This window comes from Ixodes scapularis, unplaced genomic scaffold, assembly GCF_016920785.2.
Source record: "Ixodes scapularis isolate PalLabHiFi unplaced genomic scaffold, ASM1692078v2 PGA_scaffold11__112_contigs__length_91849675, whole genome shotgun sequence".
NCBI classification, from domain to species: domain Eukaryota; kingdom Metazoa; phylum Arthropoda; class Arachnida; order Ixodida; family Ixodidae; genus Ixodes; species Ixodes scapularis.
In genome coordinates this window covers 29894478-29914980 of record NW_024609837.1, presented here as the reverse complement: position 1 = coordinate 29914980, position 20503 = coordinate 29894478, and the positions used below count along the sequence as shown (strand labels likewise).

Sequence of the window (20503 nt, the reverse complement as noted above, 5' to 3'; positions counted from 1 at the left end):
AAGTAAGGAGAAATGGTGTTTAGTTACCTCTGGAGGGGAGCGTCGACAGCAACAGCACCCAACCTATAATTTTTACTCCTGCCTGCAACTGATGCGCATAACGTGTCTCATTATAGCAATTCCTAAATTAACACGTTAAAAAGCAAGTAATTTTTTAACGCAAACAAAATCTGGAAGTGGCTACTGCTTCATAATAAAACCACACATTCAGGCTAACAAAAAAGCAAAAAAAAAAAAAAAAAGAAACGCGTTACTTTAGAGTTAACGAAACGCGTTCATTTGGAATCGCAGTAACTAGTAACGTACTTACTAACTTTTTGGATGAGTAATGAGTGGCGGCGTTTTTTTTTATTTTCTTTATTTCAGTCACGTGCACTTGTCTGGCGCCAGGTTAGTCAGTCGCAAGGGGCGCTGAAAATGAGAAATTTAGCCGGTGCAGTACCGCTGCGAGCCTGGGGTCTTTAAAGGGGTACGGAAACGAAATGTTTGCACCCATATCTTTGTTTAGACGTGCTCTATGTTGAGCCGGCAGCCCAGAAACACTAGCCTAGACTGACTAGCGTTTCTTGGATGCCAGCAGAGAAGTCAAGAAAACTAATTTTCAAGTGAATGAACAGATTTCAGTATTGCGCCCGGTGGCGGTCATGTGAAGCTCCGCCGGAGCGCCGTACGTCACGAGTTCTTAAGAAACATTACCAGCTGGCGGTAGCACGGCTGGCTCGTGGAGTTACTTAGTCCTGAATGTGACTCGGCGGATAACGCTAGCGCGTTTATTACGTTGTATAGACAATAGACCTATAGCTACATTACCCGAGCATCCAGGAGAATGCAGGGATTGGTGTTCCACGCGCCACACGCGCACGCCTTCCCCGTATAAAAGATTCGAAGTGAATAACCATATCCTCCCCTATACTCACAAAGCCTGGCATTTCGACGACGGAACCATAAAGTGCCCGGTCGCAGATTTGAAGAGGGAGGATCTGGTAGCACAGAGCATTTCTCGGGGAACCTGAACGTCAGCGCATAGCCTAAGCAAACGCGAGGACCCGAAACATGGTTTTGAAACCCGACGAGAAAAAAAGCGGTAGCGCGAGAAACGCGAGGAGCACGAGCGGACATTACGCTCGGGAGAGGTGAGTTTCGGCGTCTCGCCGCAGCGTGGCGCCCGTCACGTGGCTCTCCTCCAGAGCCCTGTATAGAGAGAGTTTGGTCAATGGAAGGCGCGGGCAGAGCCAGGGCGCGCACAATGCGTGCACTAGACGCAGAAAGGAGGCTTGACATGCTGTCTCGGCCAACCAGAAGCCGAAAAGAGTCCCCTACTCGCGGTTGTAGCGAGAAACAGTTTTAATCGTTGTAATAAGCGCGTAAGATTTAAATGGAGTAACCCTTCATGGTTGAAAATAGGATGCACGCGATGTTTTAATCATGATCATGCAGAAAGATGTAAAAAACGAATGTGCCGCTCAACTCTGTTTTGCTCGCATAGAATGTGACCGCTCGGACCGCAGATTCCCGGCCCTCGGCGCCTGGCGTACGGATTATGTCGATCGTTCCGCTAGACGCACTCTTCCGCCCTGATTTTGGATGACCGTGATTGAAACATCACTTGCACCATATTTTCAATCACCGGGAGTTACTCCGGCGCACTTATTAAGTTTGTTTCTCGCGACCACCGCCAGGGTATTATTTCCCGCTTCTGGTTGGCCACATCCGAATTTGTGAAGACGCCCTGGAACCCGCCCAGCCCGTTTTCGGCCAATGGCGCCTCCTAATTTGTCTTCTACACTTCCCAATGAATGGCCAAACTCTCTTCATATACCGGCTCTGCTCTCCTCTCATTCGTTGTCTGCCGCTCTACCTTTTCAATTTCGGCGACCGCTCCTCGGGATGATCTGCCAGGCTTTTTCAGTATAAAGGAGGCTATGAAATAACAAAAATAAAGCGTTGACGAACCCGTGTGCAAGATGCCATTTGGTTTAGGTAGGTTTAGGCATTTGCTTTAGAAAAGCTACTACTGCTGAGGCCAGCACGTGCGGCGCGCGGAACACCAATCTCTGCACTCTTCGTGATGCTTGGGTAATTTAGCAATAGGTCTATTGCAAGCATGACGCCTCACTGGTGTCCCATGCGTGCAAGTATGTGGAGCGTGCTCGTGAAAGTAGCTTTGGCAAGCTTGAAATCGCGCGCGCTTGCCCGCACGAGCAGAGACATGGCGGCGGCAAGTTGCCGTGCTTGCAATCGTTTACATGTTAAAACTTTTACAGTGCTTCCGGAACATGCATTCCTCACCGTCAAGATTGCCTTTCTTTCTAGACGTTAGGTAAGAGCTGGATCTGAGGATGCGGGGACCTCTGTCAGGCCAACCATATACTCTCCCCCCCACCCTCCCGGGATACGCTGTGAATAGCGCGCTCAAATATGGCACCCGGTGAATACCTCGTACACATAGCTACAGTGTTACATAGCTTACAAGTGTCGCAACTGCTGGGTATTGACGGTTATTTTTACTTTCTTGTTCCCTCGAGCTACGACTTCAGCGGTGTGAAACTAACACGATGAATCGAACGCTCCTGACTTATAAAATACCGGCATAGCCGCAGATGACGTTACGGGCAAGCTGGGTATAGGCCATGGGGCGTACAGTCTTCGGATATTACTACTAGGTGAGATTGTTACGCGGAGACGCCGCCAAGCGGCAAGGCTTGAAACTGCATGGTACCCTTGGCCGTGGCATGAACCATTGACGTCAGGAGCGCGATACGCATTGCGCTTCTCGCTGGCCGACTTTGAAGCGAGGGGTAGACAGCTCGCGCTCACGTCATTTCGTTTCTGTACCCCTTTAAATGGGCCATAAAACGATATCGAATTGGATATCTCATGACTTTGCAGAGGCATAGTCTAGGCCAAGTATTCGCTCTTTTTCGCGTGAGTTGAAACGCGGTGGCGCCGGTGTGCTAATTGCCCCCCAAACACTTCCGGTCCTGAACGAGACTGAGGGATTTTTCAGTATTTACGAAATCAAATAGACACGCTATATTCTGGAGATAGCCACTTATAGCACTGCCCAAAATAATTCAAGCCGCCTCAGTGGCTCCGAGGCGAAAGCGCCGGCCTACGGATCCCCATGTGGCGGGTTCGAATCCCGGCTGAGGTGCCCGCAATCTGACGGAGGCTTTTTGCGGAGGAAGCGCCGTGTAACCGAGCTTTCGGTTGCACGTCAAAAGATCCCAAGGTGGTCCAAATTAATCCTCAGTCCTCCGCTGGGGCCTGCCAGATGCCCGTCGTAGATTTGGCACGTAAAACCCCCAAATTTGACTCGAAATAATTCACTCATATGATAAAAGAATGATGGGTAAAACATTCGAAAATGTACGAGGATCGCAAGTGTGCCTGGGCTTCCCAATAGGTGAAACCACTTAGTTTATTGTCAAAAAAAAAAAAAAAAAGCGAAGACTCGCAGTGACCGCCACTGATTCTGCTTCTTTGTCACGGTGAAATTGCGAGGACAAAAGTGAGCCATATCTTTTAGTCTTGCCTTCACAAAGCTTGATGACGTAATTGTAGGGTCGAAACCACCCTCATGACGACAGTCGAGCGCGGTTCATTGATTGGACACGAGAACTGCGTGAGCAATCGACTTCGGCTCGAAACAATCAATGTCTCGGCGGACACTCGGGTAGTGGCTCGTGTTTAACTGCTGCGACGACGAGGATGGCCGAACTCTAATAACGCCTGGAGCTCAGCACGCATTTTCTACTTAGTCAACCCCAGAGCGTGGTTATGATTAACGTTGGCAGGCCACGTGACCGCTCGTTCTGGCTCTGAGTTGAGCGGATGAACGATGCTCATATTTTTCGAATTTTTTTGGGCGACTGTTATTGCCTAGAAAGAACAACTAAGGCAGGTTTATTCAATTATTAACGATAGAGAGTTATTCTCAGTAGTATTTAGCGAAAGTAGAAAAGTGTTTTATGACCCCACGCCGCGGGACGCGAAGCTCATTCAGATCGAAGCTTGCGAAGATTGATCGCAGGATCCCTAGGTTCCACAGCACGACTTTTCGATAAACCTGCTCCGAGCTGCGGTACGTTAACAAATGCAGCCACCGATTCCCCCGATTCTCGGCAGGTGGTCGACGTGTTGGAATCACTCTTTTTTATGCTGGCTGGCTAAAACGTATGCTCAAGGACAAAAAACTTTTTTTTTTTTTTTGTACATTGTCGATTTTGGCAGTTTTTGTTGGCATAAAATAACAAAGCATCCGTGGCATGAAATCTAAAAAAAAAAAAAAAGAGAAAAATTCCCGAAAAGTAAAGAAAAGAAAAAAGCTGGAGTTTTCCTCGCGAAGTTGCGGGGGAGAGTCTAGTGCATTCCTGCTTTCGACCGTTGGGCATTCAACCCCAACGGTCCAAGGCAGGAAAGCAGAAGCAGCTGCCTCTCTAATTACGCTCATCAACCCACCGCCCAGTTTTTTCCTCGCGGAGAAAGGAAGTCAGAGTCCTTGGAGCCACCCGCCCCTCCTCCTCTTCCTGCGACGAGGACATGGTACTGCTGTGAAAGCGCGGCGTATGTTTCATGCATGAAGCGACCGATTCCTCTGCCCGGGTCGCCAAACCCAGGCTGCGCCAGCCTTCTAACCCCTAGAGTTTCAATGCCTCCTCGGTCTGGGACCAGATGGCTATTAGTCGGGACTCGGCGAAGAGTGGTCCGAGTCCCGCTTGGCCGCTTCCTTGTCGTCTCCGGACTGTTTGCTCCGCGGCCTGTTTGCATGACCGCCCGAGTTCCACGAACGCTTGATTTCTTCGAGATCGACTCGCAACGATGGCAGTCTCGAGTCTAGCCATACCGAGATGGCGGTTTAGCCGGTCCAAATTCATCTTCGGGGAATTTACATGCCCTAACAATTGAGTAAATAAATATAAAAAAAGGTCGGCGTTACCACCACCACTGTCCAGGCTCGTAGAAACTCCGTAGTTTTTACGAACGAGGTTCCAAGAATAACTCTAAAGCCGGGGTCACACCCCTCGTGCATCATACGAACGACAGTCTGCAATCACGATTCACCGGAATATCCGTGGTTTGAATGCCGCGTGCCAATCTTTATCCTTGAACTCATTGCCATGCGGCATTCGAAGCACAAATCTCCTGGTCACTCGCGTTCGACTCTGTAGGTCAGGGGTGGCCAGGCTGGCCTGGCCTAACAGCCGCAAACAAAACCACGGAACTTCTAAGAGCCGCGGGGGGGGGGGGGGGGGGGGGCAAATTTAACTTTTGTTCAGAGTCTGACTGTGCGTATGGATGCACAAGGCTGCCAAACTGCAAGCTGCAGTGTGCTTTATTCTGAAATCCTCTTTTTTTTCCTGGGAAAACGCGGAAAGGGGCGAAAGGGGGGGGGGGGGGGGGTGTTTCCTTGCGAGAGATCCGCGAGCCGCAGTTGGACCAGCAAAGAGCCGCATGCGGCTCGCGAGCCGCGGTTTGGCCACCCCTGCTGTAGGTAGACTGTCTTTTGCATGATGCATAAGCACTGTGATCTCGGCTTTTAATAGACGTCGAGTTATTTGAATGAGCTTATGGTGTTTTTCCCCTGAATCTTCGAAATAGCGTTTAGTCAAAGGCAAAAGTTTTTTTAAAATTATTTTTATTAGATTAACGCGCGAAAGTGACGTCACGCCTCCGCGATGGTTCTGCGGTTGGCACCGCGCATGCGCAAACAGTTCTCCTCACTTGAATTTGGTTTCTGGGCATGACCAGTGCCCGCCACGTGGCGGGGGGAAACGCGGGCTTCTTTGTAAACAACGCGTTGGTGTACAAAGTCCGCAGAGGGACGAGATAACTCCCAGTGATGATGTGCTTTGTTTCTTTTTTCAGGCGGAGACGCTGACGTTCCTGTGGATACTGTTCGCCATGATTGTGCTTGGAAATAGCGCCGTGCTGGTGGCCCTGACGCTCTCCAAAAGCAGAAAGTCCCGAATGAATTTTTTCATCATGCATCTCGCCATCGCCGGTGAGTTCTCATCGCCCTAAAGCGGTTACTTTAGCCCATCAAAGCTGAGGAAGGTGCGACCAGTGCCGTGAATATTATGCGGGCTCTCTTTGTTATCTATTCACTAATTTCCGTATCCCAAGTTCGTACTCCCCATATAGGGAATATGGATCGCAGTTAAACGATGCGTCTAAAGTGCGCCGCAGGACGTGATATTAGCGATGTCACTATAGCGGGAACGACATCTTCTTTTTTTTTTTTATTTTTTGCTTTAGAAATGTTTTGCAATATGTACCAGTAGTATTCTGTTCCTTATAGTTAAGCTGCAAAGAAGAACCATACGTTTTTTCTCAGTTTTGTGCTGTTGCGTGTTAATGTTAACGACCCTTTCTGCTAAACCAGATTTGCGCAACTGTCACTGACGTCGATACAAACTACACAATGCGGAATTATCTTCAAAAGTAATTGAATTACATTTCTAAATATTTGTACTCTACTCAAGATACTTCACAGTGCAAGTAACTTGAGTAGTACTTGAAATACTTTATAGAGCAGGCATTTAATCACCTAACTTAAAAAAAAAAAAACTTTATCGAGTATTTTGTTCAACACTGGTTATTACACAGCTGTAAACAATGTATTGATAGTGCTGCAGCTTGATACATGAGCGTGCATTAAAATTTCAAGGTACTGAGCGCTGTGAAAAGAGCGAGGAGTTCAGAAAAAGGTGGTAACAAGAAAATAGAATATAAACAGCGATGCATTCTGGGAGCCTCGCAAAATGACAACAGTTCTTCAGAAATTCACACAAAATATAATAAAATCTAACGGACGCGTACCTTACATATTTATTAATCTGTCCTCCTATTAAGTTTATATATATATATATATATATATATATATATATATATATATATATATATATATATATATAGACGTGTGTTTCACGAAAAGTGCACAAATTCGATATTGCGAAATCTTCTCATCGCAAGGAAAAAAGGCTTGTGTCGTTTTGGTCCCGGGCCAGGGTCCTATTTAGGAGAATTATTAAAGTCCGGGATAAATAGATTGTGAATTATTTTCGTGTGATTAGCCTTTTCAATGTTGTGTTTAAGGGCATGGTTTCAATCAGACAATTGCTCAGCATCATCAAAAAAACACTGAATCAACAAATTGCAGAACGATAGAAGGCACGCGCAGCATTTTACGGCTTTCTGAAAAACCGCACAAATTCGACGGGTTTTTAAGTTTCGGTTTGCAATCGGAGCGCATCTCGGCCCCCACGGCACAGCGCCCCGTAGAAAAATAATGCAACCAAGCTCTGTTGCGCTGTCCTGCGTAGTTTTTGCAATATAGAATTTGCCCGCCTTTCGTGAAACACCCTGTATATATATATGAAATGCGAAGACGACGAAGCTTGCTCTTAGTTGGCGCCTGGACATTGCGTTCGTATTTCTGGCAGTTTTTGCTGTTTTGCAACTTACCCCGCGGCAACAGAACACTCTCACTGTCTCCTGCAATATCACCAACACCTCGACTGCAGGAAGTATCCTCGATAAACCGAAGGGTTTCCACCCGATGGTGCTCTGGACGGCACCGATCCGGTAGGCCTGATGGAATCCGATGATGCCACCTCGAAACCAATACTCGCCCCTGCTCGATTCGACATGACTTCTGTAACGCACACCACGCAAAACTTGCAGCCCAACATTTTGACGACTACTATGAAGTACTTACCACCTGAGGAATACGACACTGACACGGAAATTGAGACCTTCTCTGAAAAAGAAAAAACCGACGACGAAAACGATGTCGAAGATATGGAAGAACTGTATGCTTCTACCAATGAAGAGTCGCAAGATTCCGACAACCAGTACAAGACGGTTGAATCACGCAAACGACGCAGGGAGAGTACGGACTCAGAATCAAGTTCTCCCAAACCAGCAATCAACTGCCAGGCTTTTGGGCTCACCGTCATATTTACACCAGACGACCAAAACACCAACATCAAAAGCTTCAACCCTATCAAGCTTTCGGACTGCTTGAAAGCCAACTGTCCTGATGGAATTTACAGCATTCGACCTAACTCAAGGCTGAATGTGATTGCTGTAGACACTCGCAATTTAGATACAACAAGCACTTTACTGCGTATCAAGTCCCTTTGTGGGGTTCCGGTGAGTGCATACGAGCCCCGCTCTAAGAACATGGCAATGGGTGTCATCCATGGAGTACCAGTAGATATCAACGACAGCCAACTAACTGAGGCACTACTCTCAAAGACATCAATCGTTCGCATCCGAAGACTGGGAAAGTCACAATCTGTTGCATTAACATTCGCATGCCCAACTCTACCCGATGCGGTATGTGTAGGCTATGTGCGCCACAAAGTATATTTATACGTGGAAAAACCAACACAATGCCGTACTTGCGGTCGCCTCGGACACGTAGCTGCATCATGTGCATCTTCGTCTATTTGCACAAAATGCGGAAAAACGCACGACTCGACATCCTGTCCAGATGGACCACCCAAATGTGTCAATTGCGGACGTGACCATCCCTCTACTTCTAGAAGCTGTCCAAGATGGCAAGAAGAAAGGGATGTCGTTCGTTACCGGGTTCTTCACGGAAGCGACTATCCAACAGCGAAGGCAGCAGTAAAAGCTGATGCCTCTGAACACAATACCGATAACACATCTGGTCCCGGACACGGTCAAAAGTCAGCAGGAAGCATGCCAGTGAGTAACAAGCCACATAAACAACCAATTCAAGAGCCGCCCCCAGCATCGCAACCTTCCCAAAGAAAGGAAAACAAAAAGCCACACGATAAACCAGGAAGAAGTACACAACTTAATACAGACGACTTCGAGTCCTTTCCGCATCTCCCAAACACAGTACCTACGACACAAGAAGACCTCGCTCACAATCAACCTTCTACATGGAAGGTTGTAAGTAACATTACCACCAACCTTGTCAAGAGTGCCTGCACTCCACAACCGAATGCTGCAGCTGAACCACCACCACCTGCGCTGGGCATCGGAAACATCTTTTGTGCTGCGATCAAGGCCTTACGTGGACTGCTTCAACACGTGTCTTCACCCATTGCCATCTACATTGTCCAACTCATTGACACATTTACTCCGCTCCTGCAACAATGGTTGAGTTAACTCAACTGTTACTACTTAATTACCATTTATTATAATTATGACAGCACTCACTATGGATGATAGATACAACAATGCGACTATATTCCAGTGGAACGCGAGAGGCCTAAGGGGGCGTCTATCTGATCTCAGGCAATTTTCACAGAAGCATCAATTTCCTGTCATGGCCATATGTGAGTCAAGGCTTCCAAACAATTTTCGTTTTTCTGGGTATGAATATCTTTCTTCAACCCGGACTACAGGACCAAGTAGAGTCATCCTTCTCCTGCGCAAAGACCTCAGTTACGTGCATCACGCTATTCCACCACATCAAGATAATGAGTACATAGTGGCTACAGTCACTGAAGGCAAGGGCAACTTCACCATCATTGCTGGGTACATCCCACCGAAAGCTAAATTTGACGAAGGCTACCTCACTGACATTCTCAGCAAGTACCCGTTGCCATTTGTCTTAACAGGTGATTTTAACGCCCATAATTCTGTATGGGGCAGCACGCACACCAACCCCCGAGGTAGGAGATTGGCCGATATTGCTGCCTGTCACCATCTCTGCCTAATGAATGACGGTAGCCCTATGTATATACAGAATCTTAAAAGTAGCAGCTGCCTAGACCTCACATTCGTTTCGCCATTGCTAGCATCTCAAGCAACATGGTTTGCCGACACTGAATCAAGAGGTAGTGACCACGTGCCCACCTATGCGAGGCTTGGGAATTTTAGAAATATGAAAACTCATCATGAGATTAGCCATATCAATTGGGCAAACTTTCAAGAAAAAATGACCGAGGAATGCAACCAAGAGATGGACTTACCATCATTCACAGAAGCCATCACTCGTTCATTAAACCAATCAAGAGAGCAAACAACCTTACCGATTAACCAAACTACATTCAACGCCGAATATGAGCGACTTCGGGCTATTCGCCGGCGTGCTGAGAGGCGAGTTAGAAAGCATAAAAGGCCCGAGGATTTACGTGAGTTCCGACGAGTAACTAAAAAAATCAAACGTCATTTGAACAAACTTGCAAAACGTCGTTGGCGGAAAATGTGCTCAAAACTTGATCCAAGGAAACGTACTAAGAGAATATGGCAAATATCAAGAGGTCTTCGAGCAACACCGCAACAACGCTATCCGTTTCGGGCACTAGCTCTATCGATGCAGTGTTCAGATATAGAGGCCGCGAATCAGTTCTGTATACGAATTACGCAGGCGCAGTCTACACACACAATCACACCGAAAACACCACGGCCGACACCACCGTCAACTCTGTCATGCATGGACGTTGATTTCTCTCTGAACGAACTCGAATCTGCTCTTGCATCATGTAGGCAGTCAAGCTCACCTGGACCAGATGGTGTTACCTACTCGGCAATTGCACGACTCGGACCAAGTACAATCAAATGCCTTCTTCGACTCTTCAACCAATCCTGGAACGAAGGCGAGGTGCCTACATCATGGAAAGTCTCTCAAGTTATACCGTTACTAAAGCCAGGTAAATCACCCCTTACCATCACTTCCTATCGACCCATTGCGTTTTCAAGTTGCATAGGCAAACTCATGGAACGTATGATTTTGGCGCGATTGGAATGGCATTTCGAACATCATGGTCTATATTCAAATGAATCGTCAGGCTTTCGACGCGGCCGGTCTTCAATAGACGGGGTGATTGATTTAATTACATCGGTTGAACACGAAAAATCTCAACGACGAATGATCACAGCCGTATTCTTGGACATCAAGAGTGCCTTTGACTCTGTGACGCATGATGCTATACTTGACGCACTAGAAGAGCTAGAAATAGGAGGGCGACTCTACAAGTGGATCTCCAGTTACTTAACTAACAGGGCAATTTTTGTTGCTACGGCACAAGAAAAAACTACCCTTTATAATGTCACAATGGGTGTCCCACAGGGTGGCGTACTAAGTCCGACATTATTTATGATATGCCTTAATGCTCTCAGAGTGGAACTTCCAGAAACAGTTCGATCATCGGTATACGCAGATGATATCTGCATATGGGCCTCCGGAGTTACCAGAGTACAGGTTAGAGCTCGTCTTCAAAAAGCATTAGGCACGATTGATAGATATCTTCTTCATCGCGGATTGACCATCTCTCCATCGAAATCAGCCGCCATAGCTTTTACTAGACGTTGCATGGATAAATACCCCCTCAAGGTATGCGGCCAAGCCATTCCGTATGTAAAACACGACATATTTTTAGGCATATCGATCGATCGAGGACTGACATGGACGCCTCACATTATGCACCTTAGAAACAAATTGACCAGCTTTATACACCTCATACGTTTTATATGTGGCACAAATTGGGGTGCGAAAGTAACATCAGTACTGCGTCTTTACAAAGCTCTATTTGAGGGTCTATTGAGGTACAGCCTGCCAGTCCTTCATGGGATGTGCGCCACGAATTTGAAGCGACTACAAAGTGTACAGGGCTCTGCTCTTCGTGCTTGCTTAGGTGTTCCACACTCAACATCGACTTTAGGTGTTATAGCAGAAGCTGGGTGCCTATCGATTGAAGCACTTCGTGCAAAAGAAACACTACGTGTACACTTACGCCACCTAACAAGGCATGAATCCCACCACCTTGCCCGGATACAATCATCCAGGAAAGATTCAAGCTATGCTAAATTCTTGATACAGCAGGAGCCAAATATACCAAAGCAGTTTGAAACACCTAAGTTGGCGGATGTTCCACCTTGGACACTAACATGCCCTACAATATCACTCAATATAGATGGCATACAGAAAAAAGCGTCAACTGCACAAACTGTATTAAAGCAATTGACCCTCTCATTAATCAATATCAACCATCGGTTCAGAACTCACATTTACACTGACGGGTCAACAACTCATCAAAGCTCAGCTACCGGAGTAGTTATACCCATGGAACTAGTCGAGCTTAAATTCAGACTAGACCACCGCACCTCATCAACTGTCTCGGAGCTGGTGGCCATTAGGGAAAGCTTGAAATATATAATACGCACCGAACCACGAGCATGGTCCGTTTTCACTGACTCAAAAGCTGCACTCCAGAGCATGCAGCACTATCTACGACGTGGAGCAAATGAACAGCTGACATTCACCGTAGTCAGCCTCTGCCAACAGGCCCAACAGGCTGGCCACCACATTCACTTCCAATGGATCCCGAGCCATTGTGGCGTCCCTGGTAATGAGGCCGCTGACCAAGCAGCAAAGAGCGGTCACGACAACATTTCTAGCATTTCTGTTCCATATTCAAGAACTGACGCTGGTGCAACAGTTTTCTGGGTCGGAAAAAAGATAGGTGCGGCCCTCTGGGCAAGTTCTTCTCACCACTATCCACGACTTTATAATATAGATCCTGAACTTAAGTTCAGACCGCCCAGAAACCTTACAAGAAAGACTGAATCAGTACTTCACCGAATCAGGCTGGGCGTTGCATTTACATATAAATATCTCCGCTGTATTGGAAAAAAACCTTCTGCAAACTGCTTGATATGTGAAGAAGTGGAGTCACTGGAACACCTGTTATGCACTTGCACAATTTATGGCGTGGAAAGGGAGGTGCTTACTGAAGAACTTTCCCAGCTGGACTCCCGACCGTTCTCTCTCCAGAAGATCTTAGGAGCGTGGGAGAGCCCAGAAAAGCTGGCTGATGCGACCAAATACCTATTACGTTTCTTACGTCATACCCAACTTATTTGCCGTCTTTAAGGAGCAGATATAGAGCTACACGTTATTTTGATGTGTTTTTATTAATTTCCTCTTCTTGCCCTTTTTTGGCATCCCCTATTCCCCCTCCCCAGCACAGAGAAACTGGTTAATGCAAACTGCATGGAGCGGCCTCTCTGTCTTTCTAAATAAACCTCTTCTTCTTCTTCTTCTGTATATATGTTGTGAAGACATTTGTGTTTACCCACATCTGAAAGTCCAAATATATGCTGCTGATGCATACAGCCTGCCTATTTTACCATACAATAATCGAAGAAGTTAACAAAGATCATAATGAAATTAATCCAAAGGTGCAAGCGAGCTGGACAAGAATGACAATATTAACCCATGGGCCTCCCCACTGAAAATAGAGAGGTCCCTGGTTCGATACCAGGACAAGGCGGATTTTTGCGGTCGCGCACCGGTCACCTGGTTGTGTTTGGAGATTTCTGTTTGTCCTTTGTCTCCTTTGTTCCCTTTCCCCAGGGATTAATATTGCCAAGTTAACAAAGCTCACGCGCGATCCAGGCCAACGAAAACGCCAGTTGCCGTCGCTTTGTGTTCAGGTGAAGAGGGTCACCTCGAACGCGGCTATCGCGGTTTTGGTTGCCTGTGCCGCCGGCAAGGGCTCGCCGGGGATTGACCGCCCGAATTTGCCATAAAGCTAGCCGTAATCAAATCGAGCAACATACAAAAATAATAAAAAAAGTACTTACGTTGCTTTTTCCACAGTGGTACAAAAATTATGCTGCGCTGTCTGCTTGTTTTGGAGGCGTCGTGACTAAACTGTACGACTTATGAGTTTAGAAATGAGGTTTGTAGAAAACAATTGAAAAGGCAAATTTTCAGAATGTACCGTCATTCAAAACGTTAACTGCCCCTCCAACACCCCACCCAAACACATTTTCTCAGCTACGTAGTCAACATGATGTTAGGTACATATATATATAGTCGCAGACATGCTAATAAACGCAGGGTGTGAGCTAATATGCTCGCGCTTCTGATTGCCACAATTTGATTGGCTTCGTAGTGAAAATGAGACGCTCGGAACTCAGCCAATCCCTGCGCATATTTGGCTGTCCGTGAGCGTGTAGGTCTCTCTACGATTATTCTTTCGTACGCCTCTCCATGAAAAGAGTTGTTCAAGTTCTGCAACTTTTTGAATTAAGGAAAAACCCCTGAAACGAGATTGAGTTCGAGGTATTAGCTTTTGACATGGGTGTAAACTTGATATAGAACTAAATAAGTACTACGGTGTTATTACTGTCATTGGTAAATTTGCTGTTCATGGTAATCCTTATGTGGCATGAAGGTACAATTTTTAGTCTCCTGCGTAGCAACCAACAGTCACAAAGTAAGACCGGTGACAAGAATTATATCCAAGCCGAAAACGACAAACATCGACACTTTAGAAATTGTTGTATTGAACGCGACATTGTTGACATCCAACATTTCTGTCGTTTGTGTGGAAGTTTCATCGCTCATTTTCGAACACGCTTTCCGAACCCGTCCGTGCAGTCCTCTCGGATCCCATCAAAAGAGACATTTCTGCGAGAGCGCACTTTGAGGAGTTGAGCAAACATGATCAAGTGCTTGCGTCCGCTTCCTTACACCCCCCCCCCCCCCCCCAAATCGCCCACCCCCCCAAGCCCCTTACTTCCAAAACAAACATACACACACATACCTAGGCACACTCAAACGCTCGAAAACATTAACAACATATAAGACAAATCTGGCGCGTCGTCGGTCAAGCAAGCCTTGCGACGCTGCCGAAATAACCACGTACGGCTCACCGATCTCAATCCCCCCCAAGTAGCCAATTTACCAAAATGTCTCCTTTGAAATGTAATAGGGCCTACTTGAGCCTAAGTACCTACGGAAAGTCATCTCGCGGTTCGAGGTTGGCTGCACGCATACACTTGAGTAGAGCCCGCTACCATGTGCCCTGTCAACTTTCGAAATTGGTTCATCTCCAATGCCTCCCTTCCGCGGATTGCTGCAGCCGCGGGTTTCTGAACTAAGGGGTGCCTGTTGAGAACCTTGGCATAATGACGTAACCAGGAACGAGCACATTTTACGAAACGCAGCACATCGATCTTACTACGACGTGTGTGTTAGTTTTATTTGATAGTTATGCGTCCTTCAGTTAGAGGGCGAATTTCGAGCTTCAATGGAGCGCAACCCGCACTCTCGTGTTGCTTGGGTGAACAACTTGCAAACTCCGATTAGTGCAAACTTTAATTCGGGAACCTTTTTCTTTTAACTATATACGGCGAAGGCCCGATGTATTTAACCCATTTAAAATCAATCGCAAAATTATCTTTGTATGCTACGACGCTGTAATTTACAATGAAATTGAGGTTAAGTAGCTGATAGGTCTCGTGAAAATATCAAGGGATAAACTTGTTTCCCACAAAATCAAAGTTTTGCAATCGTTCAAGAGGGAATTCAGCCTTCTTTGAAGGGAAATACAACCCTTCTTGTAGGTTGTTACGATTTATGATTTAACAAAAACAAGAACAAAAAAAAGGCAGTAAAGGACATCTTTCTGACTTTGCAATTGGCCCTTTTTTCCAGTACAATTCCACAATGGTTCAGAAAACGTTTTTTTTTTTTTTCTTTTAGCTTCGATAAATGTTAAACCAAAGATACTAGCGAATAGTTTGCCTCTACATTTGAGGGTCACTCGCCATGGTTGTGTAGGCTGGATTATAAAGTTCCTCATTTGTTTCTTGCCTATTAGAAGTAAAGCAAACATTTGTTCGTTCATCTTCAATCAATTTACCAGAAAACCGTCATTCGCATTGTTGCGTGTTTATGTTTATACATGCGCGTACGAATGTTTATACGTGCTTCTGTGACACCCTCTTTGAACATGTATTAGCGTCGAGATGTTTCGGTGGCGCCCTCGTTTGGTTACCTTTCGTGACGTTATTGCCTTGTGAAGCACAAGTTCAATGGTGTTTGTAATGAGCATGGTGAAAGCCTGAAATCATAGCGCTCTCGAAGTAACACTGCCCACACCGTCAATAGTGAAGTTCTTACATTCCTCTTTTTTGCGTCGATTTGATATCCTTTGCTGACGTCATAGACAGCATTCGGCCGATTGTGGTGGGCCGACCACAGCGACGCTTTCGATCGCTCACGCCGCCAATAGGAAGTTTTCACTGACGTAATTTCGTCTACCATTTTGTTGTTGGGAGCTGCCTGGCGTGTGCCGAAGGTGAGCATTCTAAGTATATACAAGACCACTCAAATGCGTAGAGTATAGAAGCTTATAAGTATTAAAACGCTGACATCTTCTTAACAGGTTTTTTGCGATGTAATCCTTCAAATTAGTAAATTTCTTTGAAAAAAACTTACAACAAAATGGCGGATTGACGTCATGTGAAAACACCCTATAGTCGCCGAACCTGCACACAGTCGCACGTAACCTCGCACACGATCGCGAGAGAACAGTGCGGAGACCCGACTGTTTCTCTCTCCTCTAACATTCTGTCGCCTTTCTAGCTTCTAATAATATCCGACATTTTGCTACGCAGACCTCGCCGTGGGCCTCATCAACGTGCTCACGGACATCGTGTGGAAAACGACCGTCGACTGGTACGGCGGCAACGTCGGCTGCAAGCTCGTCAAGTTTGCCCAGGTGAGGAGCAGCGCGTATTCCGATATGGACTTGTCGCAAAGGTAGGCGTTATGTCACACTGCTAATATGTCGTATAAAAGACAGTCTGCAGATACACTCTGAGGCGTGCTTCTTCCTCGTATACGACGGCCATGTCACACTGGTCGTACAAAGACTGCCTGCGGTCATGTTCAAAGCACACATACATGTGTACGGGGGAGACATGCGGAGCGCACATGCTGCAGTGAACACGGTGTCTTTTTGTATGAGGTATGAGAAGAAGCGTCTGCGGTTTGAAGGCCGACCTGCAAAATCGTCCTCTGCCGGGCAGAAATCCGGTTTCCAGTTTTCCTTTCCTCCATTCCCCCTCGCCCTCTTCTCCCCTCCCCTCCATAAATTAGCGTCACTCTGAGCTACTCTCCGCAAAAAGAAGGAAGGTCTCCCTCCTTATCGAATGAGGAATTGAGGGAGAGTTTCCTCCTTTTTGGCTGATCGTCGACCTTTAAGTTTTAAGTGTTTGCGTACGAACATTGCCGGATTTTACCAGATAGGGTTCCACTGAAATCCGGCAATGTTCGTACAAAAATGTCCACATGATGGCGTGGGGAGAGAGAGGAAAAGAGCCCTTCCTCTCGCAGTCGTTTCTCGCATAACCATGTCAACTGTGCCGAGACCAACGAGGTAGAGGGGCTTAGAGCGATAAACTGGTATCTCGTACACCAGGAACAAGTGAACCCCCCCAAATGGCCGCCGCCATGTGTTACAGTTTTGACCACTAGAACACGTGACAGTACCAAATCCTGAGGCTTTTACGCAAAACGGAGGCGAAAGTTTGTACTGAGATCGCTGCAAAAAAAAAAAATGATAAACTACTTTATCGATACAATTAGCCCCAGAGATCAGTATCTAGCTCTAATTAAAAACCCAAATACAGCACCGCGGCTGACGGCATCTAGCGGAGCCATATTTTGACGTAGAAGCACATTTTCGACTCAAAACAAACTAAACATAACTTATCTCGTCGGTACTGTTATTAAAGACCAGTAAGCAATTATCTCTCCGCTGTACTTTGTTAAAATCGAGACGTATAACTCTAGCGTCACGCGTCTAGTGGTCAAAAATATGCAACATGGCGGCTTCCGGGTGGGCCGTTTCCATGTTGCACATGGCAGCTGAATGCATACAGCATTCAGCTGCCCGTTTATCGCTCTAAGCCTCTTTACCTTTTTGGGCACGACATTCCCTCACCCGCCCCCCCCCCCACCCCCCCTACTTGCCGCCGCCACTGCGAAAGAGCCACGTAATAGGGAGGGGGGGGAGAGCGACATTTCTGTAAAATAATTTTAACTAAACAGAGACTGACATAAGACTCTTGTCTGTATACAAAGAAGAAGATGAAAGGAGAGGGAGCACACGCAAGTCAGTAAAAGGGTCCCAACCCAGTCGGATGTCCTGTCATTCACAAATCGACCTCACAACGTCACCCGCAAAGTCATCAGTTAACGAATAGAGCGCTTAAATGTGCAACAAGCTCTCCCGCCTTATCACCCTCTCCCTCTCGCCGTCGGCCCCCGGGACAACCGCGTTAACTGTGGCCAGGTGCTCTATCGCCGCAATCGTTCGATCGGAGTGAAAGCAACAATCTGCAATACCTAGTGTTATTCCCACATTAGGTATTGCAACTTCGACTGACCTACTACTGCGGCATTCAACCTTTACACAATTTATCCCTTTCAGAAATTAAGACTTTGAGAGGTATCAGTAATGGACACTGTGACTTTTGAATCGAGGGCATTTTGTAGAACCTCCGATTGTTAAAAGTACGTAACACCAAAAATAAATAATCGAGGAAAGAAAAACGGGTTGGGGGGGGGGGGGGGGGGGGGGGAGGGGGGACGGTTTATATAGCAGACCTAGGTCACTTAAAAAAATTAATTGAACAGCAAGTTATGAGCAGTCAATGCTTCGTGATTTGGTTGCTTCGAAATTTACAGACAAAAACATGAAACTTTAAACTCTTTTCATCAGCAACGCTGTTGTTGTTGTTGTTCGTTTTTATTGACATCCAATATAAATGGTTGATTCACCGGTATTTCCAATGTTGCGAACGTTCAAGTTTCTGACCTGTTGCGTTTTTTTTTTTTCCTCTTGAAGAACCGCATTAAGAGTGTACTGACCTGTGCCGTTTGGCTGCGTGATTGTTATAAAAGACATTGTCAGCTATTTTTCAATGGCAAAAAAAAAAGGAAGTATTCTAAAGATAGTGTTTTCAATATATATATATGGGAATGAGTGAACACTGACCAGTGCAGCCATAGTAATATTGTGAACAAGGAGGGGAGAAAGTGATTATTGAATTTCTTGCATCAAAGTTAGAGAAAAGGAAAGAGAGCTTTCCCTAACTTTGATGCAAAATATTCAATAATCACTTTCTCCCCTCTTCGTTCACAATATATATACTATATATATATATTGTAGTTTGTAGTTATGATTCGTTGCTATAATTATTAAGGCTGGAAAGACTATCAACGTGGAAGGCTATTAGAAACATCCATTTTTTTTTATAAGGTAGTGCATGGTACTGTCAAAACTGAGAGCTTATTTGTGGGTATAGACTTTCATGGTGCCCACTAGAGCTAGTCGCCATTTTTTAACATTTATTCCAACAGAATTTGCGAATCGTCACCGTTATTTCGTATACAGTATGTTTTTAAATACGTAGGCAATTGTGAATAATTTAAGCCAGCCTTGCGAAAGTGTATTTCATCTGACTCAAAGTTTGTGTAGGAGTATTGGCTTCGCAAACTTGTATTCCTGTACTTTCACATGTTTTTGTGCATTTTAAATAGTGTTGTAGTAAAGACGAACTGAGAGTGAACCGCACAAAAGGTTTCATAATTGTTTGTGGGCACTAAGAAAAAATAAAGCATCGTTATTATTATTATTTTCTAGGAGCAATTTGTCACTGTGCTAATTTTTAGGTCTGTTGATCGTAGCACAGTTAAAAATTATCGCTCAGTTTCTTTACTAAGCAGTTTCTCCGAAGTCTTTGAAATGACGCGCTTCACAAATGTCTTTATAAATACTTCCATCAAAAGATTTGTCTCCAACAGCACCGTTTTATAAAGGGGAAGTCGGAAGAAACAAATTTGTGCCATTTGTTCATGGTCATCAACAAGTTGGCGTGATATACTTTGACATATCAAAAGCATTTGATAGGGTAAATCACGACATGATTCTGCGTAAACTGGATGATTATTCGCTCTGTTTGACGTTATGTTGTTGGTTTAGAAGTTGTCTTGAAGTGAGGCGCCAAAACAACGAGAACACAAGGAGAGAAGCAGACAGGACGAGGCGCACTTTCAACTGAACTTTATTTTAGAAAACCACAGAAACGCAAGCTATGCCCAATGTACACGTGCGCATGGGTAAGAAATAAAGATAGAACGAAGCCTAGCGCGTTTTCCTACGCGACACGTTCATTTTGAAGGAACGTATACTCCCTATCAGATAGAGATAAAGATGGGGCGCTGACACAGACATCGGTGCCACGAGATCTTATGGTGAAGGCCTCGAAGATTTCGCGAGCGATTTTTGTTGCGCCGCTTCCAACCATTGTTGTTTCGTCAAACTTTGGGTCACACTCGCATCGATCGCCAAGTGGCCAGACGGGGATTGCCTAGTTGACGCAGAGTGCTCCTCGATTCTATCATTAATGCACCTCCCCGTCTGGCCAACATACACTCTCCCGCAAGACAGGGGTATCTCATAGACGACTTCAGTGACGCAGTCGCGGTACTGCGTCACGTGTCTCTTTTTGCAATCCCTTTCTGTCCCAGTGGCTTCACCTGAGCTCCTATTGATCCTATTGCACAATGCAGAAAGTTTATTTGGCGCAGAAAAGACAACAGGAATGCCAAACCTATTGGCTACCTTCTTCAGGCTGTGGGATAGTCTGTGTATGTAGGGTAAGACCGCAGGTCTGGCCGCCCTCCTTATGTTACCCTGCGGTAACATAAGGT

General features: G+C 45.9%; 1 protein-coding gene across 2 annotated transcripts in view; it reads left to right on the top strand.

The window, feature by feature from the left end:
- LOC8025057 (cardioacceleratory peptide receptor) overlaps positions 1-20503 on the top strand; it is a 222653-nt gene that overhangs the window by 128172 nt on the left and 73978 nt on the right. For both annotated transcript variants that reach the window (XM_029993681.3, XM_029993682.3), the window contains exons 2-3: positions 5869-6004; positions 16399-16502. In XM_029993681.3, coding sequence (XP_029849541.2) covers positions 5869-6004; positions 16399-16502 — 240 coding nt within the window. The remainder of the gene's footprint in view (positions 1-5868; positions 6005-16398; positions 16503-20503) is intronic.